At 46.8% G+C, this 27,454-nt stretch overlaps 1 protein-coding gene across 6 annotated transcripts in view; it reads right to left on the reverse strand.

Moving 5' to 3' along the window:
• Nucleotides 1-26,130, reverse strand: part of SRSF11 (serine and arginine rich splicing factor 11) — a 285,307-nt gene extending 259,177 nt beyond the window's left edge. For 3 of the 6 annotated variants that reach the window (XM_069641920.1, XM_069641923.1, XM_069641921.1), the window contains exon 1: nucleotides 25,750-26,055. In XM_069641920.1, coding sequence (XP_069498021.1) covers nucleotides 25,750-25,865 — 116 coding nt within the window. In that variant the 5' untranslated portion in view covers nucleotides 25,866-26,055. Of the gene's footprint in view, nucleotides 1-25,749 lie in introns of all 6 variants that reach the window. The other 3 variants (XM_069641924.1, XM_069641922.1, XM_069641919.1) reach the window with 3 other exon arrangements.
• Between the last annotated feature and the right edge of the window lie 1,324 nt (nucleotides 26,131-27,454).

Below are 27,454 nucleotides of genomic sequence, written 5' to 3' on the forward strand. Positions count from 1 at the left end.
GGAGCTACCATATCCAAAAAGCCCTCCGACACAAAATCTTTGTTCAACACTGTAACCAAAAAACAATCTCATGTGGAAACCACCCAATTAACTCGTATGGGAGCTAAATTCATTATTTTCACCCGTTAAATGGCAGTAATTCCTTTTAGAGGTTAAGTAGATTTCAATTGCTTTCAAAAATTGTTATATTTCTTCCGAAGAAGTGTTTGGCAAAAAATATTGCAGTCAATGCGTTCTACATTTTCAAAAAACGTGCTTATTCACACGTTTTACTGAGGCAAAAAGAGACCCAATGGTCTGTTATGAACACTATTGCCAATGCATTACGGTGCCTAGCACCATCTTGAGGGCTGTATGTTCGCAATTCACAACATAAGTAATCAGCAATTTCAAAACATAACAAATGTGGTTTCAAAAAACACGGAAATCCCAAAATTCTAACCAAAAATAATTCCAAATGACATACATACCCAAGTTGTTTGTCGAGTAATGTAAAGCCAATTGTCCGATTCATATAGAGAAGAAAAATCACACTAAGTTCCACTACCAAGTGAGCGGCTCCTAAAATGCACCCTGTGAATGTCAATGAAGTCATTTTACGGAATGCATGCAATGTATTCATTAAATGTTATGGTCATCTATCCTGCAATGGCACTTAGTCACCTGCTTACTAATCATACACCCGCTTACCTCATGCATCTGCTTCAATCCAAATGCTGTAGACCTCTGCTCGCTGGCGCGCAAGGTTCCTCCGCTAGTCATGGTAACCCTGCAGGCGTTGCCCGTAAGCCGGAAGCAGCTGTACGAGCCGTGCCTCGTGTCCCGCTTCCCCATAGAAACAGGTAGGCGGGGCGTGCGGTCCCCATGGTAACTTTCGGTAAAGTTCAATGCAGTATTCATATTTCATCAGTATCTTTAAAATTGTACCGTGAATTGAAGCAAATAACGTGAATAATTTCACCATACAGTTAACGTGTATGTAAACTCAATTACAGAACCATATTATTAAACAGATGTATGAACCTGCACTGCTCAGCCGGACCTAAACTCTACCCCTATACTTCATTGCTCATGCTGATTTATGCAAACTCATATCCCTTATTCTCGAATATTTAACGTAATTGTTTCACATGAGGAAATGCTAATGAGCGAACAGATCATATGCAAAACTCCATTTGTTTGTTCTAACTTGGTATAGCACTACCTGCATCGCATTTTTAACCGCATTAAACAGATTAATAATGCAGATCGAGTATACCATATACCTAAATGGAAAAACACTGGAGCAAATATCCAAACTGTTTTGTTATAACCCAGATTGCCTGGGCACCTATAACAGGGACAAATATAATAACCAGGGACAAACAAATACTAGGCAAATAATTACATTTAACAAAATTTCCTTATGTGCACAACTTTCTAAATGTTGGATGTTGAAGAATATACAAGTAACCTAGCAAGAGAACATTCCTAAATCTGTTGTACTTTGAAGACAGTGTAAACAGAATCTGAAACAATTCTAGACAATATCCAATCCAAGAAGTTTCTTCCTAGGAGAACATAGGGCTGTTTATTATTGGAGTTTACAGCATGCATGGGGCGACATTTGTCTTTTTGTTATTTGTGATGTGTATGTAATGAAGATTTTTTTTTCACCTTTGGATTAGACTGTAACCCCAATTCCACCTGTACATTTGTGCTTTGGGTTCTCTTCCGCGTCTGATTAATAAGCTATGTCAGACCCTTTCCCTTTATGATCTCAACCATCAACAAGATGCAAGTACCAATGTTGGTGAGTTTGGTCTCTGGTTTGTAATATGGGTTAGAGATCAGTGTACCTCAATAGTCACGGGCACATGTCCCAATACTAACCAATTCTGAATTACAGCTGGATTAGCTTGACAATGGGAACACAAGAGGCATTGTGACACTCGGCAGGCTCCAGAGATACCTATATTTAACCTTAATAAATCAGGTCACCACGGTTACAACAGCCTTGATTTAGACCTCATAGTTGATTACTCCAATGAGGACAAGATATGATGTATAGTGAACTTGTTAAAAAGGCATCTTGCACTGCATTTTCACTGGGGACAAGACTGCCACAAATATGTGCAGGATGGCAAAGTATTTTGGTGGGCATTTAAATTGGGCCACTGGTGTGGCATGCACTTGTGGAGAGCTGGCATTCATGACAGGGTGAATAGTGACTTGTGCTTGGCTAGTAGCTTGAAATATATACCCCTGTTGTAGGCGCACCAAGTCCGACAGCCCTCATGTTAAGTGGCAACAGAAGGAGCCAAGCAGCCCAGAGAGTTAAGAGTGCCGGTGGAAGCCCGCTGCGGGAGAGCAGAGGCATTATGGAAGACCTTGTGGCCTTCTCTCAGGGCATGGCAGAGTTGAGGAGAGGCGCGCGCAGGCGAAAAGGGGGGGCAGGGGAAGAAAGAAAACCTGCAGGGTACGTAGCGCCCAGGCCCCCCACCCCCAATTGGGGTTTGCCACACCAGAAAAGAGGGTGCAAAAGAAAGGCACAGTCATGTGCCAAATCCGGCCATAATACCTCAGAGGAGTCCTCTGAGGAGCTGCATAAGCAGCGATGATTCCGAAGACGGGAGCATGCAAGTGTCATAAGACTCAATGTCAGGAGATACAGAAAGACCCACAGGCAAAAATAGCAAGCCTACGAGCGAGTAGCCTCAGAAGGACAAATTTGACCCGGATGCTCCAATTCAAACTAAGTCCTCTGAGGGGGAACCTTAAGAAAAGGCTAAGAGCACCACTTGAGCAAAGAGGCGAGAAACAAGAGGAGGGCGGAATGCTACAGACCCACTGTGCCAGAAGTGGTGGCGGAGACCCGAGAGATTGATGGCCGCATGTTGACCTTCATGGGAAGGTATGGAAAAAAAAAAACACAAAGAAAGGCATCGGCCGCTCCTGGAAGACATGCCAGGATAAATTGCTCGATGATATAGGGCCAATCACGAAGATATGGCAGCTGGCAGAGAATGCCAAACAAAGCGAGGAGCCCATCTACCCAGTAGTAGTCTCTGGCTGGGCACAGGGGGCAATACGCCTGTTGGGTAATGTAATGCGAACAGTTCCATCGCAACGAAAAGGCGGCGCTCGATACTCATGAAGTTAATCTCCAAGTTAGGAAAATTAGCCCCATCTGAAATAGCAGCCGCTGCTAGGGGTAAATTAGTGGGCGAAACTCCAAAGGTATGGCAAAGTTTTCCAGATAAAGTGCAGGCCTACCCAAAGAAGATCTTCGGGAGGAAAGTTTTCGACAAGGCTGGCAGAGGCCGCTTGGCCAGCCGTTACTCCCACTACAGCCCTTTCAGCAATAGAACTTACTGGAGGGAGCAAGATCATCGACGAGCCAACCCCTTCTTCCCCATCCAGGGGAAGGCACTGGAGAGGGAGCGATTACCTGGCCAGGCCGATCAGGCTCTGGAAGGAAGGCAAACTGTTACTAGATGGTGAGATAGAACAGTTACGATTAAAGAAAGCCATCAGGCCGGTACTCCGTGATCAAAGAGGCTTTGTAAGCAACATGTTCCTTGTGAAGGGCAAACACAAGGTCAAACCGGTGATCAACCTCAGGGCACCGAACACGATTCTAGTATACAGACAATTTAAGATGGAGGGCATCCATCTGCTGAGGGACATCCTCCAGAAGAGACTGGCTGGCTCGGATAGACCTCAGGGACGCTTACCTGGCGGTCCCCATTCATTAGAGTCCATGTCAATTCCTTCAGGTCCTGTGGAGGGATCAGAAATGGGAGTTCATATGCCTCCCGTTCGTGCTATATATGGATTTGCATTTTTAAAGCACTCACACAGCCTGGGGGCGTCGAGGCGCTGTTACAGAATTTGGTGTCGTCTTAGTGGCATAATTATAACGCGCTCAAATACCCAGAGGTTTCCAAGCGATGACCTGGGGATCGAACCTGGATAAGCCAGCACCAGCGCTGTAGTGCTTTTTGAAGCTGATGAAGCCAGTAGTAGGGCACCTCAGGCAGCAAGGTTTCAGACTGATTATATACCTGGACGATATATGAATTAAGTGCCAGGACAAAGGATTACTGACAGAACAGGTGAAGAACACGACAGACCTGTTCCAACAACTGGGGTTTCTACTGAATTGGGAGATCCCAGGCCAGACGATGGAATTTCTGGGTTTTAACAGTGGACACTGTTCTAGGCACGCTCAGTTTGCCTCTGGTGAAAGTGAACTCCACCAAGAGAGATAAAGACCATATTGTCAAAGGACGACGTATCGAGGGCTGGCCAGATTAGTAAGCCACCCATCATCTTCACTACGAGCCATTTGCACGGGTGCCCTTCATAATCAGGCATTACAACGCCTGAAGTTTAAGCACAGCAAGCAGGGCCTGTCATACGACCAGAGGGTCCCCATTTCGTAAGAGAGGAAGGAGCTAGAGTGGTGGTCTCACCACATTGAAGCTTGGAATGGCAAAAGGAGCTTGCCTTCCACATCAACTGCCGAGAGTTGTTGGCAGGATCTGTTGCAATACAATGCTTGACACAGGAAAGGGCAAGGTGCTCCATTCTCCTCGAGATGGAGCATGTGTCCGTGGTAAGGTACATCAAGCGACTGTGCCGAACAAGGTCCAAGCTGCTGGCAGAATTGGCGAAAGAATTTCGGCACTTAGGCCTTCAGAGAGGGGTCAGTGTAACTGCAGAATACCAGGAGAACCAGACAGCCAACTGGAATGAGATACACCTGAGGGACTCCAGCGATTGGAAACTGGGGGAAGTTAATCTTTCAAGAGGTCATGAGACGGAGGGTACCCCTGTCAGAGAGATCTGTTTGCCTCGAGAATGAACAGGAAGTTGTCGAGATTCTACAGTTGGAGGCCAGATCAGAAGCATGGCTACGGATGCCTTTCTCCAGGTCTGGGGACCAGCAACAGAATTTGCATTTCCACCGTTCACCATGATACCGCGAACGCTGGCACAAATCAGGAGACAGAGTTAAAGTGATACTGGTGACCCCCGATTGGAGAGGTCAAGCCTGGTTTTCAGACCTCTTGGAGATGTCGTATGAGTCGCCAGTGCTGCTACCGCAGAGGGAGACACTCTGCTGGGCCTGACAGGGGACAGACAACTGCTGGTTCAAGCAGGGAGTCCGAGACTGGTAGTTTAGGCGATTTCGGGAGAACCTGGGCTAAGCTGGGGCTTTCGGGAGAGGCGCAAGAATGTATCTGAGTCCTGGGCCCCAGGAAGGCGTACCGAGGTGCATAGCACAAGTGGATAATTGGTGTATGGCGAGGAATGTACATCTCGTTCGAACAGATATAGTGCATGTGGTGAACTTTCTAGCGAATCATGCGGCCCAGAACAAGGCTTACTGAACTATTACCACTAATAGGTCAGCAATATCAGCCAGACAAGTATTTCAAGGGTAACGCAATAGGCGAACCTCCTCTAATATGTAGACTAAGGAAAGGGATTAAGAGTTTGAGACTTCCAACCCCTAAATATTCACTTCTTTGGGATGCGAGTGTAGTGTTGCAAATGTTTGAGTCATGGCCTAATAACGAAGACCTATCCAGAAAGGCTCTTTGGGCGAAATTAGCTACATTGATAGGCTTAATTTCCTGCAAGAGAGTTTCAGAATTCAAGGCTTTGGAACTGAACAGGAAATCCTACGGGAGTAATGTTTTATATAGGAAAGAGGACTAAGACGGAAAAACCGGTAGTGTTCAGCATTTCCAGACAGACCTGTGTTATCTCAGATTAGATGCCTTAAGGCTTATGAAAGTGTGGCAGCTCAGCATAGGCCAGCATTGGAATCCCAATTATTGACAGCAGTAAAGAAACCTTTGAGGGCGGTGTCATCAGCTACATTAGCGAGATGGTGCATGAGCCAGGCAGGCATTGATGTTCAATCCACCTCAAGTGCATCCATCTCTCTGCACCCGACTACCTATCGCAAAGGACCCATCCCCCCACCAGGCCAACAAGTACACCCTACACCAACATGCTTTACGTACCCATGGTAAAGTGAGCTAGAGCAGGTGGCGCTAGCTTCCCCTGCCTTGGACCTTCACACTGGAATGCCCTACCTCCTACCCTTCGAAGTGAGGTATACCTCATGGCATTCCGGAAAGCCAGGAAAACTGCGCTCTTTGCCTGACACAGGCCGGAATCACCCGCTCAGCCTGATAAGCTTCAAATGTATTTATAAACCAACCGACTATGTACATCACTGTACAACGTGTAAATGCATTTCTGCGCTGTACCTACCCTGTAACTAAGCTCCCCGCAAGTAACAGCGCCGCAATGCCCAAGGGCTTTTGTGCACTATACAAATGTAATAAATAAATGTTGCTCATTTCGAGGCACCTTCCGCTAGGGGGGCCATGGCTTCCACAGCGTTCACAATGGGAGCTTGTTTGGAGGATATTATGAAATTGGCAGACAGGTCTAGTGACTGAGTCCACATTCCATTTTATTTACTTTAGACCAGTGGATCAAGTAGCAGTTCTGGTGTAAGTCAGCTTTAAACTAGCATAATCCGAGCCTCCAGAATACAGATTTTCAATACATTCGTAACAGAAAGTCATTCTATTAAAGACGCAAAGGCGCAGGATTATACCACCCTTGCCAACAGCGAAGATAGCTTGGAATGAATGAGAATTTGTATATATATAACATTTGATGTCAATGTACATGTGTGTAAAATGTTCTTCTGCGTTGCCCACCAATTTTTAACTGTTGGTTCAATATTTTGACAGGTGCATTTTCGAAGCCTTCGGGTTCCCGAGGAATGATGGAAGCACTTTGGGGAGTTCAAGCGTTTACCGTTTGGGACGTTGTCAACCAGTTTCAGAAAGAGGAAGAAGGAAAGGGGGACAAGGTGTGTATACGAGATTGGAAGTATATGATTGGACTGTTGGAACCACGTGGAAGTGTTTAACCAATGAGAGACATTAATTTGCAAGTTTCTATGGATATTGCAGTATTTGACAGCGTGTGCAAATTTACTGTTGGCCGCTCTCGAAGTAAAGAGTGGAGTATAATCTGAGCCTCCATATCTTTAATCGAATCATGACTTTCTATTATGAATGTATTGAAAATGTGTAATCACTTGTAATATTATAAACCAAAACGCTGGTATGTTTACTTTTATAAATGCATGTGATCATAGACTAAGACATTTGAATGAAGTCACACACAGCACCACCCAGTAGCCACAGATGGAAGTTCACCTCCAGTTCAGAGCCAGGTGGGCAATGCATTGTGGTTATGCAAATGTCAAGCCTTTACGCCAGGAAAATGTCTTCATCTCGGGAGGATAGCTCGAGGGCAACGGAGCAACACAGGTTCGATACCCGTGTCCGCGCTTAGAAATCTCTGGGTATTAAGCAAGTTATAAATAACCTAGCATATCATAGGGCAATGTCATTTTAAACATTGCGATTATACAATGATTTTAAAATAGTGAATACATTACTGTTTATTGATTGTCTAACATAGCTTTAGCAAATAATGTATTAGCTCTTCAGTAAAACGCTCTTTTGACATCGATTAAGGTAATAAAGCAGCCCAGATGCCCAGTAATGTACAATTCATCTCACAATTGGATGAGTAAAATACAAAATGTGTAAAAAGTTGTTAGGCACTCGCAAATAAAAAGAATACACAAAACAACACTTCCTATCCATAGGAGCAATCACCTTTCCACTTCTTCTAGTAAGCCATCCAAATGATAAATAAAAGGAATAGGATTTCCTTCTAGATAACATTTCCTTACGGTAACTTTGTCTAATGCTGATGAGGTCGTCTTCTCCATAGCCAATTACACCGTTTCTTAACTCTGATGGTACACAAGAACATAGTAAATGTTTGTTTGGCTGCCTCAGTCTTGCACAATCTACATGTTTGCTCCTAGCGCCAATGATATCCAATGTGTTCACCGAATTTAACTTCACCTTAATGTATTCCATACAGAGAAAGAAACTAGGGCATTTTTATATGGAACGCTGGTTGCAGGGGAATGGAACAAAAACATAGCCTCTGCTGCTTGATCTAGTAACTAGATTAAACCAGTTCTGTTCCCCATCTATTTCCATTATGATTCCCTTCCCAAGTGTTGAGTATAGATTAAGTGTTGGAATAAAGTTTATAATAGATTGAATAAGGTATGCCTCTAATATTCGTGCATCAATTGCAAGAAGGCAGCCGTGGTGAGGAGACGTGCATAGGAGTCTCTCCCGCCGGGCCCCAAAAATAAAGCACCTACAATTAAGCATTGGGCAATCTGAAAAGCGGTTTCCCCCCACTCATGGTACAGGCTGGACACAAATCAACGAGAACGGGTGGGCACGTGAAGTCAAGGGGCGAGCTTAAACGCGGGGAACGCTTGGCGCCCATATCAGCCTGGAGGCTACCGCCAGCCCAATCCTGAGGCAGCATACGGGAGCATAAGAACCACCGAGCAGCAGAAGCCCCTGCTGAAAAGACTCCGGACACCCAGTTGGCGGGGGGGGGGGCTAGATCTGGAACAGGCAGGGAGGAGAGTAGCTGGACAACCCGCCCCCGCGAAGAGGATGCCGACCGCGCGGAGGGCACGGAAGGCCACCACTCGGGAGGGACACCCTCGACCAGGAGGTGTCTAGGCACACCTAGCAGGATCGTCGCGTTGAAGGCAGCCCGCCGGGGCATCAGGAGGCAGGACGGTCCCCAGCCTGCAGGGCGAAAGGTCCCACCACGAGGGTTAGTGGGGCTCCCCTCGTTTGCCAATGTCCAGAGACCAATGGATGGGGGAAAAGTCTACTGACGCCGGGGAAAGATGCAGACTCCCGCCCACCCCCCCGGGCTCACCAAGACATTGGAGGAAGACCTGTCGGTGCACCTTCCACGAAGAGGGCACCCAAGACCGCAGGCCGGAGCTTGCAACGGTCACGCACCAAACGAGGAGCAGGCGGTGTGACCCAGGCGGGTCTCTAAGGAAGCGAGAGCTCCCGACAGCTGGTACAGAGAAGCCCACAGCAAGGATGCATCACCATCCCCCACTCCTCTGTCCACGTCAACTATTGCCGGAACAATTCAGGTCCACACGCCAGCCAGAGGCAAGGCCCGGGTCGCTTCAAGTGGGGGCCTCCACCCAGAAATCCATTAGAGGAAGAGGCGATATAAGCATGCACACCAGAGGGGGCTTCCCCGGCCCCGAAAACTCACAGGGGCGGCAGCAACACGTCCTTGTAGAGGAGAAAGGGAACTTCCCCAATCGAAGACATTGGACACAGGCCTGTCTAGCCCCCCAAAGGCACCAAGCCTGAGCCGACAGAAGAGGGAGGGCCGGCGCTAGGAATTACGTGCTGCAAGAGGATTCCCCTCCCCCGCCCACCCACGGGAGAGAACGGAAGGGGGAGTGCAACACAAGATCAGACACTAGTAGATGGTCAGGAGACCATTCGTAGAGTACTGAAGCTCACCCCAGATGCTATTATGATGAAGGGAAAGGGGGCCCTCCCCAGGCACAAACTCAATCCTCAAAGGAAGACCCAAGCCTGGTCCAAATGTTAACCGCTGACAACACCGCCAACATTAGAGGCAAAAACCACCCGGGGCACAAAAACCAGCCCCCCAGCAATCGTCACCGTCCTCGAAAGATGACATGCAGACATGGTTTAGGGTACTCCGGGATAAATGGATGACCATGTGTAAGACCAGTTCGCAACACAGAGAGGATATGAAACAAGCAGTCCAGGAACTGCGGGCGGACGTATCAAAACTGGAAGAACGAACAGACACGCTGGAGAGAATCGTCCAAAATGTGGAAGAGGAAGCTCAGCAGACAAGCGAAACGCAAGAACACCTGGTGAGAATAACACATAACTGGAGCGGCAACGCGAGGACCTCTAAAACCGCTCACGCAGGTCCAACATACGAACAAAAACATGGCGGAGTCGGAAGGTAAAGACCTCAAGACAGCAGTTCTAGAAGTATTCAAGGACATTCTGGCAGCTGAAGACGTTGAGGACATCCAAATAGACAGGTTATATCCGGTGGGCCCCAGGAGGACGGGATGCACCGCCGGAATCCCGCAAAGACAGAGGTAAATACGGGGTTCGGGGCTCTCCGTGAGGCTTCACCCGAGTAAGCCGAGGGTCAGGAGTGATAGCCTAAGCGCCCTAGCAGCCTCAGGTCCCTTGGCCCTCCTCAGGACAGTTGTTGGGGGAGTTTATTGTTCAGGGGCAAGGGGGGGGGGGCCGTAAGAAACAGAAGTATGATTCAGGAGTGGGGGAAGGGGGGTGGGGGGTGCGGAACACTGCTCTTGGCCGAAGAGGACATGGGGAAGTTGAATATTCTCACGTTTGATGCGAGGAGCCTAAATGCCCCGGTAAAAAAGGAAGACAGTAGAGAACCTACTAAAAGGGAAAGAGGGGACATTATACTTTTGCAAGAAACGCACATCAGATCCCAGGACAAAACAAAATTGCATCTAAGAGGCTACAAACTGGCAGTACAGTCCAACACAAGAAAGTAGGAGTATTGATATTGTTTCATGATGGCCGGGACACCACTACAAAACACGCTGGTCGGTAAGCTGGGGCGCTACGTATTTGCCAGCGCTACCATTGATAGAGGCTAATGTGAGTTGGAGCCCATTTATGCACCCAACACGGGTCAGGACAGCTTTCTGCAGGAGACACTAGAGAAATGTGAGGAATTTGCTAAAGGCGACATCATTCTGGGGGGGACCTGAATCTGGCATGGCTCCCAATATTAGATAGGAGCACTGGGGGACACCAGGGGCAAGGGGGGCCTTCAAAAAACCTCTGCCAAAAGATGGGCCAGCTAACGCTGTGTGACGCATGGCGGGATCTCAAAGGGCAGCAAAGGGGATATACTCACTGCTCCCATGTTCATAACACAATGTCTAGGATTAAACATTTCTGGGTCCCTGTGGGACTAGTGGGGAAAAGTTCAAGGGATGGAATAGGCCCAATCCCGCTATCAGACCATGCCCCCATGTGGATGGGGATTACAAATCCAGGGAGTAGCAGAGAGTTGTGGAGATGGAGTCTCCCACAAGAAATAATCCAAGATGCCATCTCAGAAAACACTATCAGGGAAAAGATAGAAGAGTACTTTGCCCACAACGACACAGGGGAGGTCACGTTGGGAATGGTTTGGGAGGCCTTCAAAGCCATTATGCGGGCCATATGATATCCCTAAAGGCATCTAAAGATAAACAGGAGGTACCTATGGGAAAAAGAATTGGAGAAGAAGATTACAGACATACATGGGGAACTTGCGCGGAACCCCAATTTTTAGCCTTAAGAAATCACTGAGACATGTGCTGGGTCAATTAGCTGTGCCTCGTACAAAAAAAGGCAGAAAAGAACCCCGTTCACCTCAGACACTGGTACTACACGAAGGCCAACAGGGCCAAGAAATACCTAGCCAGACAATTGCTGGCCAAACAAATAGCAATATTGATTAAGAATATACGAAACTCACAGGGAGAAACACAAACTTGCACATACTTAAAAGCCCCAACCATACCACAAATAACGAAGGAAGAAAGAGCAGCCTTGGACAGGGACATTAGGGAAGAGGAAGTGAAGAAAGCAATAACAGGACTCACTATAAAGCCCCAGGCCCAGACTGGTTTACGGCCTCGTTTTTACAAGAAATACGCATACACACTTAGCCCATTCCTAACAAAGCTGTTCAACTCCTTCAAAGAGGTGGGGGAATGTGACCCAGTCTACGAATGAAGCCAGGGTACTAGTTTTTCATAAAGCAGGAAAAGACCCGACGCAGCCTGGGTCCTACCGTCCAATAGCCCTAATGAGGGCTCCATATAAGGCAAGTAACCAGGCCTAATTACACATGAGAATCTTGTAAATACGACAGCTTTATTATTTTCCAGGGTTTAGAGCAGAGGGCAGTGCAAAGGCCAGGTAACTTGACAGAAGCCAGAGGGCTTCTTGTGATTTTTATGTACATGGATGTAAACCTGGGAGGGGAGGGACTACAAGGGCCATGTAGGAGGACGCGATCTGGAGGAGCTCCTGAGATCCTGAAATGATCCTGGCGAAATAGTGCATAACAACGTACCTATGATTGCTGAAAACACACATGTCGGTGTGTGAACGGACTGACTGCGTTTGGTGAACTTTTGGAATGCGTGGGAGGAATGGCGGTGGAGTATTGTGTGAAAAAGATAAGGAGCGCCGGAGACGGAAGACGAAACAAAATGGCCGATCAACGACCGGAACAAAGGAAGGAGAAGGCCGCACGGTGGTCGGGCGACAGGAGCGGACTGTGTGCGTATTTGTAACTTTTGCGGAACGGAGGTCCCCCATGTTGGGATACTAACGCAAATCGGCCTGTATCTCTAGAGTGTTCTACTACTGGCGTAGGCCTTTGGGCATGTGATAAGGGCTGAGGCCGCACTACGACGCATCGAAGTAGCGAGACACTGTGCATGGAAAGCTTGGCGTGAGAAGCTCACAGAGTTTGTGGACGGTGCGTGCCCCCCACCCCCACTCCGTGGAGCTGCCGCAGTGGGGCTTATGCGGCCACATGGGAAAGCACGATCCATGGTAGTAGGTCTCGCCGGGGGGTGGCTCGAGAGTGGCCCCCTGGAACGTGCCCATTGGCTGCAGAATCATGTCTAATAGAACCGTGAGACCGAAAGCGAAGCAGCCCACGTTGGACGACTTCGCCAAGACGTCCCCTGGTCAGGAAAGTTCCAAGAGCAAGGATAAGTCGCCTGCAGGCGGCATGCCTGTGACGGGCACTAACCAGGAGGTCTTGGCTGCGATTGCGGACCTGAAGGCGGCCTGGGAGGCTAAACTTGAACTGGCCGTTACTGAGCTGAAAACGGCATTGGACCTTAAGGTCGGTGAGGTGAAGGAAGAGGTAAATTTACTTCGACAGGACGTCAGGTCTCTGGCGGAGCGCACTGAGACCCCCGAGAAAGAGGTTAGCCCGAACACCGCAGATTGTGCCTCCCATAAGGCCCAATTGCATGCCCTGGTGCAGAGAGTGGGCAACTTGGAGAACAGGACAGAGGAGGCGGAAGGACGCGCCCGACGGAATAACATTCGCATCGTGGGCCTGCCAGAAGGATCAGAGGGCCACGATCCCACGGAGTTAATCGAATCTATGCTGTTGCAGGAGATACCAGGAGGAGCTTTATCTCAGGGATTCGCGGTGGAACGTGCGCATAGAGCTCCGACAAGGAAGCTGCCGCCGGGAAACCCACCTAGGCCAGTAATTGCCAAAATCCTTAATTATCAGGAGAGGATACTAGAACACTTCCGCAAGGGTGGAACGATTAAACGAGGGGCGGCAAACATAACAGCCTACCCGGACTATACCCTGATTGTGCAGCGTAGCCGTATGAACTTTGGAACGGTAAAGCGGAGATTGAGAGAGGCGGGCCATAAATACATGTTGCTGTACCTGGCGAAATTGAAAGTTTTTCATAAACACAGGACTTTGTTTTTTGACACTCAAGGACGCCATGGGAGGGCTCGACACGCAGGGATGCCCCCAGGAGCCTGACGTTCTGACGGGGAGAAGAGATGGAGGAGATAAGTAGTGCACAAGGAGGGCGCAACAAGATGCGCAGGGCTAGATGTGGGGGTGCCTGAGTTCCATGGATGGAGCTCGGCAGCAGTTGGGGAGTGTGGTGTTGGGGAAGGGATGGGTGGAGGGTGAAGAGGGAAGCGGGGAGTTTGGGGTGTACATAGTTATGGGGAGTTCGAGTTTGTACATGAGGCTACAAGAAAGAGCTAGAGGGTTGCATCTGTATTGCATGGGCAGGTGGGATTGGCTGCACGGAAGGAGGGCGGATACTTATGAGCTATGGGGGATCTTAAGATCCTAACGTGGAATGTCAGGGGACTCAATAGTTACTTAAAGAGGAACACGGTCATGATGCATTTGAAAAGACAGAAGATTGATATTGCACTGTTGCAGGAGACGCATCCGACGCGGGAAAAGTTGGAGCTGGTGGGGAAGAAGTGGAGAGGTATTGTAGTGGATTCTCCGTATTCTGCCTACGCTAGGGGAGTGTTGGTCTGGGTGGCACCACACGTTGCGCTCCAACTTACACAGGAGGTGGTGGATACAGAGGGGAGGATGGTTATATTGAAGGCGCTGGTGGAGAATTAAGAGGTGTGCATTGTAAATACGTATGCCCCCAATAAAAACACGGCGGCATATTTTAGGACTGTGTACCAACCTGGGTACGTGTGTAGGTGGGGCGGTTATTGGGGGGGGAGGGGGGGGATATTTTAATTGTGTGCTGAACCACAGAGAGGATGGAGAGGTAGCAGACACCCAAGAAGGAGGTCAATGGGGCATTCTTGGATTATTACAGGGCACTATATGAGGACAAAGGGAGGGCAGCCGAGAGGAGATAAGGGAAACTTTAAGAGATATTGGATTACCTAAGATTAGTGCCGAAGAAAGAAGAGCTGGATGCACTGATTACTTTGGAGGAATTGGATAGGGTGGTGAGGCAGCTGCCCACCAGTAAGACCCCGGAAGCGGATGGACTTCCGAGCGAATTTAATAAAGCATATAGAGAGGAGGTACTCTTCCCCCCCCCCATGCTAGAAATGCTTAATGAATGGTTTGAGGTGGGCCGGTTGCCGGAATCGCTTAGAGAAGCGATCATAATACCGCTCCCTAAGCCCAACAAACCCGGGCATAGCTGTGGCTCCTACAGGCCCTTGTCAATGCTGAATCAGGATGGCAAGATATTGACGGCGGTCGTGGCTAATAGATTGCGGAGAGTTATTAGTAAATTGATACATCGGGACCAAACAGGTCATGTCCCCAACAGGAATATAACCCACAACCACAGGCGACTCCACCGGGTGGTCGAATGGGGGAGCAAGAACGAGGGTGAAATGGCGGTTGTGTCCTTAGATGCAGTCAAAGCTTTCGATTCAGTCAGGTGGTCGTGGTTGCTGGAGGCCCCGAGGGAATACGGGATGGGGCCGGGCTACATTGGGTGGGCGAAGTTGCTGTACAGTGAGCCGCTAGCTAGGGATTCGTACAGGAGCGCTGATATCCGAGAGGTGGCAACTTAGCAGAGGCACCAGACAAGGGTGCCCCTGGTCCCCGATGTTATATATTCTGGCCCTGGAGCCCCTGGCAGTGTACCTTCAGCAACAATATGACATGACAGACATCGAGGTAGGGGGTGAGAAACAACCAATATCCCTGTATGCTGACGATTTGCTATTATGTTTGAAATATCCGGAGGAAAATCTTCAATATATTCTGGAGGTAATGGAAAGGTATGCGGAACCGTCCTGCATAGCGGTGAACCCCCAAAAATCGAGCATATTCCCATTGGGTAGCTACAGAGGAACCCTCCCGGAGCGGTTGCCAGTGTTGCCGATACCATGGGCGGTTGGTTCCTTCCGCTACCTCGGAATAGATGTGTATCATACGGTAGAGGAGGAACATTTGCATAACACTGAGGTGGCTGTGGGAAAAATCCATATAAGCATGAAGTTTTGGGAGAAGTTGCCGTTGGCAATGATGGGACGGGGGGGCGATGCTTAAAATGGTGGTCCTGCCTAGGCTCTTACATTTTTTCAGCAATATTCCGTATATGATACCTAAGACGTTTTTTTGCCAAGCTGAATAGTATGTGCAGAGAATTCATATGGCATGGCACCCGGAATAGAGTGGCGCTATGGAAGCTGCAGAATTTCCATGAGAGGGGGGTATTAAGCTGCCCAATTTTGAGGCCTATTATGTAGCTGGTCAGTTGCAATATGTGGTCAAATGGCTCTCTGATGAGGCAACTCCCGAATTTAGGCTGTTTGGACAGTGGACAGGACTGCACTCCGTTTTACCTGAAGGAAATTATTTGGTTGCCTAGTTCAGAAATGAAGGAGCACCCGGGAATGATGTTGCTGGGTTGGAAGATGTGGCGTAGAGTATGTCGAATGATGGAGGACCGGTACCCGTGTTCCCCGCAGGTGCCGTTGGTTGCTTTGGCAGGGGAAGACAAGCAGCTAAGAATGATAATCAGGACCTACTGGGAGTCGGTCGGGCTGGTTACATATGATTTTGAAGGACTAGGGGAAGAGACGGGCTTGCATAGGGGCCAGTATGTCACGTACCTAAGGCTGGTGCAGAATATTCGTAAAATCTGGCATGGGACTGTATTGGCGGAGGACCCAGGCGCCACTATGGTGACAATATATGACATATCAGAAGGGGGCATGAGATCTCTAGATTGTATGAGATGGTGATGACCCGGGTTGGAAAGGAGTTGACGCATTTGAGGTTGGATTGGGAAACAGAGGTGGGAGCACGGATGGAGGATGGGATGTGGGAGCGTACTATGGGATACCACAAGAAGGTGTCAAGAAATGCTAGATTACAACAAATACAGTTGTATATAACACACAGAGCTTATATGACCCCAATGAGAATATCTAAGTTCGGAAATGAAGGACGACAAGCGTGCCCAAAATGCGACAAGGAAAATGCTGATATGACACACACGTTTTGGTCTTGCCCAGTGATTGAGAGTTTCTGGGGAGAAGTGGCGCAAAAACTAGCGGACAAAGGGGTCACGCTCATTATAGATACGGCCTGGGCCTGTCTGTTGGGAGGGTTTCCCAGACCACGGAAACTTAAACATGTTGGGAAATTGAAGGACTTGGCATATGTGCTCGCAAAACGGAGGATTGCCATGGGATGGAAGCAGTGTCATTAGCCACGGGTGCAGGTATGGTGGCGGGAATTGCAGAAATGGGCGGAGGCTGAAGTGGTGGTATGGCAGGAGGCATGTAGCATGAGTGGGGAAGAAGAAGTGGGTACCCTGATGGCATGGAGAGTATTAATAGCAGGACTGTTTGGAACAATAACGAATTTGCAAGACTCAGAAGGAGGTGAAACCCTGCCACACCTAACAGAGAAAGTGAAGGACAAACCAGCTCTTGAGGGGGGAGGGAATGGGGGAGCAGTGGTCTTGACTAATTGATGTGCATGTGATTGTTGCAAAAAGCGCTGCCAGTTTGGTTTGTATTGTTTGTTTCAAAAAGTAATAAAAACTTTTTTTTTAATAAAATGGATGTAAACCACCTCTGAAACAGAATGTATTTCTCTGAAGCATTTCTAAAAAATAAACTGCACAATGATAAATGGAATGGTTTCTTTCCATTCAGCTTCAGAAGCACTGTGCACGTTGTCCTAGAATTTTGTAATTAATAAAAATGGAAAACGTAACGTATTGCACAATTATATTTTTCAGAGTTCCAGTGCTGTGTGCATAAGCATGCAGAGGCAGATCACGCTTATAATTTAATTTACAGTCCAATTATAATGACTATGCAGTCTAGTTTACATCCATTCAACCTTGCAGTCAATGGGGTACATTACTATAAATGGTCAGAGGCAGCAGAGTCTTTGCTCAACGGTGAGTGATTGTCATTACGCTGATGGCAAGTATTCTAACTTCCCAAATCTTCAAGACTACAATTAAAACATCCAAAACCTGACTCTCAAGGAAGTGCAAGTGCTGTCCAAAAACCAACAAATGAGTTACACTGGTAATTGAAACTCGGCAAAACCTGCCCCTGTGATAATCCAGATAGGTATTTCACTTTCTGTAGGGCTTCATAGATGGTTCGTCATGCATCTAGGTACTGTGATTATTATCCCTCAGTCGATTCTCAGTTTACCAACCTCTGATGGATGCTAGCCAATAAGATAGCTCGGCCGGTTGAGCACTTGGTCCTGCAATCTGTGGGTTAGAATCCCGGCAAGTCCAACTCAGTCTTTCATCCTTTCGAGGTTGATAAAGGAGTACCGACTTTGGTTTGGTGTAATTGTGATAACTATGTTCTATGTACAGTGTTTTGCCAAAAGAGCTATATAAATAACCATGTCACCACTAGATTAAATATAGAATTTAGCATGAAGTCCTTGCCTCTCTGCACTGTTGCATCATAACACTGGCACACCATTGGGTAGTAATAGCTCAAGGAAATTAGGACTTTCATTAAACATCAAAAGACAATATTGCTATTGAATATCAAAACAATACAATTCATGTATGCTTTACTATATAATTGGCTAGGTTTTTGTGATTTCAACATTTAAATTATACAGGAGAGATCAAATGGCCAAAAACAATGAAAGGTGTATTCTGTCACAATGCAGAAAGCTGCCACATAGCAATGATTTCCATACAGTTTTTTCACACGACGGCCGGATGTCGCATATATTAACAGAGAAGTCATTTTTACTCTCTTAAAAAAAAAAATCACATTTACTCTCAAAAGTTTAAAAATGGAGAGTAAAATACTCCCACCTCAAAATCTTATCTGGAGCACTGGCCCCAATTAACCTTGATGCAAAGCTATATACAAGAATATTAGCAGCTAGACTCTCGCGCTCCTCAAACTGATAAACGCTGATCAATCAGGCTTTATCCCAGGCCGGCAAACACACGATAAGATGAGACGAATAATTAGTCTAGTAGAGAAGATCAGCATCACACATACCCTGGCAATACTATTATCATTAGACGCAGAAAAGGCTTTTGACCGAGTGGAATGGTCACTTATTTCGAAAGCTAAAATATATGGGGTTTGGGGAACAGTATGTAAAGATGATCAGGGCCAACTATAATACCCATAAGAATAGCCATAAATGGGGGAAGTCTCAGGCAGAGTGAGATAAACAAGAGGCACTAAACAAGGATGCCCGCTGTCCCCCCTATTATATGCTACCTTTTTAGACCCACTCCTAATCAGAATCAGAGTCATCCACCCTCAAAGGGATAGATATGGCAGGAAGGCAGCATAAGGTAGTAGCGTATGCGGATGATATGCTGGTTGCTCATGCGGACCCCCAGCATGCACTCTCTCCAAGGCAATATACAAATTAGATACTTTTGGGGCTAAAAATTCATAGACATAAATCGGAAATTCTAATTTTGGCAGTGAACAGAGGGGAGATAAAACAGAAAGCAACCTCACTAAATGTAAAGCTAGAGGAGAAGGGGATACAATATTTAGGCATAACCAATATTTAGGCATAACCCCTCACGGACAGGATGGACCTCCTATTTGGATAAAACTATCCGTAATTATTGGTGAAAATTAAACGGGACGTAGAGCGTTGGAATCCCCCAACGATCTCATGGTGGGGACGTATTACGTCAATAAAGACTACCATTCTACCTAGATTAGTATACTACTTTCAGGCTATCCCGATAAGGGTCCCAACGTCATTTTTCAGAGCACTGACAACAGGAATTACTCCTACATATGGAAAAAGAAACCCCCATGGGTAACAGCTCCAATTCAAGAGGTGGGAATGGCTCGCCCACATTTTTATAAGTGCTTTCAAGCGGCGCAACTGTGGGTTTTTACAGGAATGGATGGGGGGGTACCAAAAAAAATATAGGCAACGCAGGACAGGGCAGTTGCGAGATGCTCTCTGGCAGAGATCTTGTGTAAAGGGAAACAATTCAGACACCCTAAACTTTGAATTAGTAAAGTCCGGAGGACTCTACTCGAAGCCTGGGACGAGCAGATGCGGAAGGGCATCTTAACAGAACAATATTGCCCGTTCACACCCATGTTCAGGAACCCAGAATTCCCACCGGGAATGGAGAAGGGGGCATTCAATAAAGGGGAGCTAGCAGGGTGCATGAAAATAGGGGAAATAATACAAGATCATGACATTAGACCGTTCGAGGCCTGTAAAGTACACCTGAACATTAAGGAGTCGGACAGATACAAATATGAACAGCTTAGGCACTGGCTAGCGACACCGACCATCAAACATGCAGCCACAAGGGATCTCACACCATTTGAAAAATTCACACTGACCAACTCAGGATCCACAAACTAGTTTTGTCACTGTATGGGTTTATCAATGCACAGAAAGAGGACCTCAGGTGGAGTTACATGCTGAAATGGGAAAATACCCTGGGGGAACCATCAATAAAACACAGTGGGAGGAGCGCTGGAAAAACATTCCCAAACTGACGTGATCAGTCCAAATGAGGGAAATGTGGTTAAGAATTGTGACTCAAATGGCACTATATGCCGGAGAGACTTAACACAATGTACCAGCTCACATCCAAACAATGCTGGAGAGGCTGTTCAGGGGAGGGGACCTGGAGGCATATTTGGTGGGACTGGCAAGGGATTCAGGGACAAAGTGAAGAAACAGACGCAGGGGGTGTTTCCAAATGCTGGCCAGAGAGCTGGGAGAGGAGGTATGGCTATGCGGGTTGAAGGACTCTATTGCAAAGAAATTCTTTATGGGCCTGGTGATAGTGGCTTGGTTAGCAATCGCCCAGAATTGGAAACAGCGGGACCCACCATTGGTGTTTGGCTGGCTACAGAAGGTGTGGACAATAGTGACCATGGAGAGACTAACCCATAATCTCCAGGGCACAAGTGGGTCCTTCAGGAAGGAATGGGGTGCAGTGTTGGAGTACCTCCAATCAAACTATATGGAACAATGGTGCCCACATAAAATAAGAATGTTGGACTTATTCACGGCATGAGAGAAATTATCAGAACCAATGGCTGAGATCTTTCGGGGGAGGTGAGTTAATGTTTGATATTCTAGTATGTGAGTATATGTACATTTTTTTTACGTTTTTCGTGCATCTGTTCTCTCCCCAGGCAACAGCCCCATACATAAGTTCAGGTATATCTTCGGGCTATAGATGGTTATGAACTGTTATGAATAAGTCATGGCATTCATCAAAGTTATCCTAGAGTCAGTAGAATTGGTGTTGAACTACAACTACTTATTTTTGCTTTTGGATAGTGCCCAAAAACCCAGGCGCATCGAGGAGCCGTTACAGGTACCAGTTACATTTTGTTGTGAATAGACTACTGATATAGAGTACATAGACCCCTAAGACATCCAAGCTTAGTACATCGCAAAATGGCGTACAGGGCAGTGCTCTATTATGGGGATAGGAGGCGTGGGAGCCTATTTAAATTGCCAAGTTTTTAGGGCCTTGTGGAATACCGAATAGGATTCTTCTGCTTTCAGGAAGTGAGGAAGGGAGTTTCATTGTTTGGCTGCAATGGACGGGAAGCTGCAGACACCAGTTTTAGCTCTTGACTTTGGGTTCAACTAATCTGTGGGAGTAAGGGGTTCTGGTAGGTCTAGAGGAGGGAACCTTCCAAGATTTTTGGTTCAGGTATGGTGCGGCAGATTTGACCATTTGTTTATGGGTAATTGACAAGGACTTGAACACGAGTCTCTTTTGGATGTGAAGCCAGTGAGAAACCCTACGGGCGACAGATATTTTCTGTTTATGGGATGCTTAAAACTGCACAGAGGGCATTATTTTGGATTGTCTGTGGTTTCTGCAAGTTCTTCTGAGGACCTGGCGAAAACAACATTGCAGTAGTCTAGTACCTACCACAGCGTGTGCTATTGTTAAGCAGCTGTCAAAAGGACCTGGCAGAATTTATATATGTTTGGTTCTGTAGGCTGCTGAGATAAATCAGACCATCCAGCTTATTTGCACCCAAGAAACTTCCAAAATATGCCCTTTTCCGTTATGGCCGCTATAAATCATTAAATGAGCGCAAAAAAAGACATTGGCTTAAACACTCATTTAATGATGTATAGCAAAGACAGCAGGGACGACTGCAGCAGCTCGAAGGGTAACGCGCCCCCTGTGCTTGCTACATGAAAGACTCATGAAGAAATGTATAATTGGCCCTGTAAACCCCTCCTGGGGTCACAGGACCAGTGAAAAGCAAATAAACCAAGGGGCTTCACTTCAAAGGTGTGAACCAGGGCCGACACCTTTTAATTCAAGACCCTCTGTTTATTTGCTTTTCACATGTCTGCTGTAAGCAGTGGCGCACCACAGTAGCTGGTCATTGCATAGAATGGCATACCAGGGGGAAAAAAAAGCATTGAATGCTTTTAACAGTAAAAGGTTTAGTTTAATTAAAATGGGTTTTAAAAAGGTTAAAAAAGGGAGGTGGGCCCCCCATAAAAATAAAAAAAACACGTCCAATTATTTTTTCACTGGTATGGCATTCGATGCAATGACTATAAACCATGCAGCACCATTTCCATGGAGCTGATCAGGCTCTAGCCCCCCTAAGCCCTCCACACCCCGAAATGTTAGGCTGTGGTGATTCAACCTGGCTGTCCAACAGAGCGTGACCACACAGAACAGGACACAAATGTTCTTCACTGACACTGGTAATTCCTATACACAGTTATGTTAAAAAAAAAGTCAATACTGTTGGATTTGCAGGACTTCAGTGAAGGACACATCGTGATTATAAATCGAGTGGCAGAAGGCATTAACTCAGAAGACTGCCTTGAAAAAACACTGACAAGACCTTCGGGCTCACAGTTTGATGTGAATGCTTGATAAAGTTGGCTCAAAGGTTTGTTGAAAGTTCCCTACATCACTACAAACATTCATGTTTCAATGTGAAATACCCTATACTGTTCATGTTCTCCATTTTAGGATAAAAGATGTTTAATTATGTATTTTCTACAATAAAAAATGCAGCGGTGCGCCGCAATTTTTCGTTTGTGTGTCGCAAAATGTTTCAATCACGTGCCGCAATATCCTGGAGGGTCTGGATAATGGCATTCACCTGGCAGCTCAGTGAGAGCTATTCGTCAAGGTATACCCCCAATGTTTTTACTGTGGGAAAGACCATGATGTGTGCCATTGATTGAAGTCTGTATAGTTGGGATCAAGTTTGTTTTAGCACAATGGAGGGTCCGGTAATAATGATCTTAGTTGTGAATCGTCATTGAGACAGTCTGTGGGTTGCCATCCAAGCTTGCATGGTTGCATACACAGCACTCAGCGTTTCAGTCAGTTTTGTTGGAATAGTTTCCTGATGGGGAGAATGTGTATGTCGTCCGCATAGTTTGTGCATGTTATGCCGTGATAGCCCAAGAGGTGGAAGAGGGGTTTAGTGAATATATTGTACAGCATAGGAGAGATGCAAGAGCCTTGTGGGACTCCTCACTTCATTGGTGTTGGCGGTACGCTCACATTTTCTACAAATAATCTCATCACTCTTCCTTCTGGGAAGGAGGCGATCCAGGTTGTAGCTTTGTGTGAAAAAGAGGCTGTGGTGGTCAGGTAATGGCACAGGATTGTGTGCATTACAAGGTTTAAGGCAGCAGAGAGGTCTAGAAGGAGCTGCAGGGCTGGTATCCCTTCATCCCCGATTTATCAATTTGTTTTCTTTAGATCCAGGAGCGTGGACTACCATGTCCTGGTCGGAAGCCAGATTATCGGACTCCTATGATGAGGTTATTTTCCAAGTGGCACTGGATTTGGACGTAGGCTGCTCTGTCCAGGATGTTTAGCAGGAAGAGAACAGGGGTAATGGGCTGGTAGTTGTGGGGCGTGCAGGGTCCAAATCTCCTTGAGGCAGGGTGGGACAGTGCCAGCTTTGAAGGAGGCATTGATGAAGGCTGTGAGGAAACGGGTGATGGATTCAATGCAGTCCTAAGTGAGGCAGGGTAGAAAGCACCTTTACATCTTGAGGGTTTACGGCTCTCTAGGATGCGAGAAGTTTCAGTAGTTTCATGGAAGTGGAATAGCAGGGTGCTAAGGTGCAGGGATATTTGGAGTTGACAATGGTTTGAGGCGAGGGTTTCAAAGATGATCATTATGTACTTTTTTTGTCGTCCAAGGTGTCAAAATATATATATATTTTTTTTAGACATGGCATTTTGGATGCTGGATAACCACTCTGTCTTTTAGAAAGGTGTACACTGGCGTATTGTGCGTTTCTAATTATTTACATAAGAGTTCCCGTTTGTAGAGCCTGGTTAGCTTAAAACCAACAGCTCCCAGGAGAAACTTAAGCCACCCATGCCAACTGGTGCCTTACAAAACATGCATATTTGAAAAGGTCACTAGAGAAGAAATAACTATTACACGTTTACATAATGGACCAAAAGAGTGCATTTCATGTTAAAGTTAGATCTGCGGTGTGCAGCGTACTCGTCCCCAGTTCCCCAGAGGTAGCTCATGTCCACTGGGTGATGCCCAACACCAAGAGACAGGTTTTAGCTCCTGCTTATCAAATCTTAATTTCAAACCTTGCGGCAGACTCGCCTTGGAATGTGTTAACATCCAGGGCACACCTAAACGTAATATCGTTTCAGCCAAGTGAAGCATACTAGTCTTGGTGGTTCTGGTTGGCAAAGGAAATGGACAGATAAAAACTGTCAATGATTTGACAAAATATGCAGTGCAAAATTCCCCATTTAAAAAAAAATGGGTACCAGACCCCTGCAAACAAGGCATACATTTAACTTTCCCGTTTAATACTAAAAGGTGATTTGCCGGTGCAATTCCAAAAGGCACCCTACTAAGTAGACAACCCAGCACCCAAAATCAACTTTGCATAACATTTTCAAATCGAATACAATTCTTTTAAAATAATACTTCACGGGTCAAAATATGGATTTGGCCAGTGAAGATAAAAGCACCTCCTTGGTAGTCTGCATCAATCAGTCAGGAGGGGCAAGCACTGGAGAATCGGGATCTGTTACATAGCCTTCTGCAAATGTAACTCCCATAAAAGATGCAAACTGTATATTACATATTACCTGTATGTTTTAAATGTCTTCTAGGCGAGTCCGAATGTGCATGTATACACAATCCAAAAAACACATTTAATGCCACATAGGTATGGGAGCATAGCACCATTTGACTTGGGGAGCCAAAAGGTAGCTTTATGCCAAGACAACCTAACCCGAAGCTGAATTACTATCTGTTATGGCTGGTCATTTTGAACCCTAAATGCTTAAAAACGTCTGTATTCATCATAATGCTTTTTAATGTGTTCAAAATTTCCATTAGCTTCCTTCCACACGAGTAAGACTATGTGGTAAAATGTAAACGTTGTCGTCAAGTGCTGTTCCCAATCGCTTCACTAAATTAGTGACACAAGTATTATAGGCGTCTACGAAAAAACACAAGTAACGGGATGACTGCGAGCTCAACAAAAAGATTTTAAACGAAAAGCAAAATGCAGCATTGCAAAAAATATTTGCGAGGAAACGGCTGCCCAACTAACAAATACACACATTAAAATGCTCTGCTGTTAATAAAGACCACAAGCAACGTGCCAATACGGTGGCCAAAACCGACAAAGGTTAAGATACACAACAGGGACACCAACGGTTCTTTGAAAGCAATACTAGAAACTTCGCACTGTAGAACCAACCCTTCGCCCCGAGAAAAGTTTATTTATGCCAATCTGCCACGAAAAAAAGGGGTATCGTGGAGCCATTGATGCATAGCCCGCAACTAGAGTAAAATATAAAAAAAATACAAAAACACGTCCACGGGCAGGAGCGATTGTTAGCAAATGGTTCAAAAATCCATTATGTGAAGAACATGTACATCAAAAACGTAAACATGCATGCAATAACCTAGGCCACAAATGAGCCGAATTAGAACCCCGCTCTATCGCCGCGCGATTACATGGAAGAATGGAGGTTGGCACCAAGAAAGGATCGCGTCGGCATTTTGCTTCGGCGTTTGCACAGGGGCATTTGCCTCACTGCAGCGTCCTGAATGAAGGCCGCTAATCACGTGTTGGGGAAGGGAGGGGGCGCCGCCGCCATCTCGCGGCCTCCACCTCCTTCCCATCCGTAAACGCACAGCGCGGCCTACGAAGAGGCGAGGCGAGAAGCCCACCCACACACCCGCCTGTGATCCCCACTTACTCCGGGGGAAAGAGCCGCAGCTCCTCGATCTGCCCTAGGAAGCCGAAAAGGGTCAGCATCTGCTCCGAGCTGGCGCTAGGGGACACGTTGGTCACTTGGATCACGTCGGAGCTCATGGCGCCTCCTGCTTTAACACATCAAACACAAAAGAACGGTTAGTAGCGGGCGCTTCTCCTGCTACCGACGAGGGAGTTGCCGGGGCTGGAGCGCTTCAAATCAGACACCGGAGCGTCGCCGCCATCAGCCGAGCAACAGCACCACCAGCCTCGCTGCACAGCGACCCGATCCCACAATGCACTTCGCGCCGCGCATGCGCGCTTCCGGCTACTAAGGGTACAATCAGAAGAGAATCTGCTACGTACTTCCAACAAACTAGCTAGCTACCCGCTCAGACAGGGCAACCGGAGACCAAGCAGATGGCGAGAGCCGAGAGGGACCTGTCAAGATAGCAACGCACATTTAGAGACACGACGTGAGATAGAGGTCAGAATGGGGGCCAGCGAGAGCCAAGCAAGGAGAGAGAGGTCATATAGGGGATAAGAGAGCAAGGATGAAGAGAGTGGACAGACAGCGAGCGGAGGAGTCTCTAGAAATCAATGTTTGGAGCGAGATACAAAGGGGCGCACACACACATTGTCCATTATGTTGGCGAGGAGATGTCTATTCAGACCCGTGTCACACATCTAGTGTAACCCTCACTCATTTGTATTCACACTACCTCATTCCAGCAAGTAAAGCAAAATGTAACACATAAGCATACATGGCAACACGTTGCAGCACCTGGGAGGGAGATTACCTAACAGAAAGCGAGAATTGACCTTCCCCATTGTATTGCATTTGGATTAGTATTATTTTAGGAGGGAACAAATAATAGTAGCCGCCTGCCTAAATTGGGGGAGTTTCCAATAACTTGTTCATCAGTGTAAAGCTCTGGGTCCCCATTGATGACTCTGACATCTCTTGATGTTCCAGTTGTTCCTTTAATGAAGTTCCAGTACATCTTTTATGTTTCTTATGTCAAGTTCATCAGAGCTCCAGGCAAACATGCACTGGCATCCTCCCAGGTAGGCTACATAACTCCAACTGACTTACTCAGAACTCTCAACCATACAACAACATTCCCACTAGCAAGATTCCATGTCACTCACTCAGCATTCTACTCATTCTGCAAATACAACATGGAAACCTAAATCACTACATATCTCCCTTCCTTACACAACAACAACGCCTATCAAAACCGGTCGCACTCACAACACACAGTACACACTCCACCACATGCGCGTGCATCTCAACCACATGAACTATCACCACACCGGTACAACCTGAACGCGTCACCAGTTCAAATGGTACCATGAGACATACTAACAATGCCCCTCCCCTTTTCTACACAGTAAAGGAAGGACACCCACCACTGAAAATTGCACCACTACCAATCTTCAACACCTCAGGTATCTCTCTCGCCTCTCTCCTGCTCTACCACACAATAACCTATAACCAATACTAACCTCATAGCCACACCACACACACAAGTCCGAGCTGTGCACCCACACACACCAAAGAACAAGGCTGGGCGTTCCGAACACCCGAGTGAAACGACACAAAACCACATGTGCACCCAAAAGTGCCTATGTCGCCACAAAACCACATGTGCACCCAAAAGTGCCTATGCCGCCACCCCAAATTTGTCACCTCTGTCCTAATGATC

This window comes from Ambystoma mexicanum, chromosome 1q (genome assembly GCF_040938575.1).
Source record: "Ambystoma mexicanum isolate Mex_15411 chromosome 1q, UKY_AmexF1_1, whole genome shotgun sequence".
NCBI lineage: Eukaryota > Metazoa > Chordata > Amphibia > Caudata > Ambystomatidae > Ambystoma > Ambystoma mexicanum.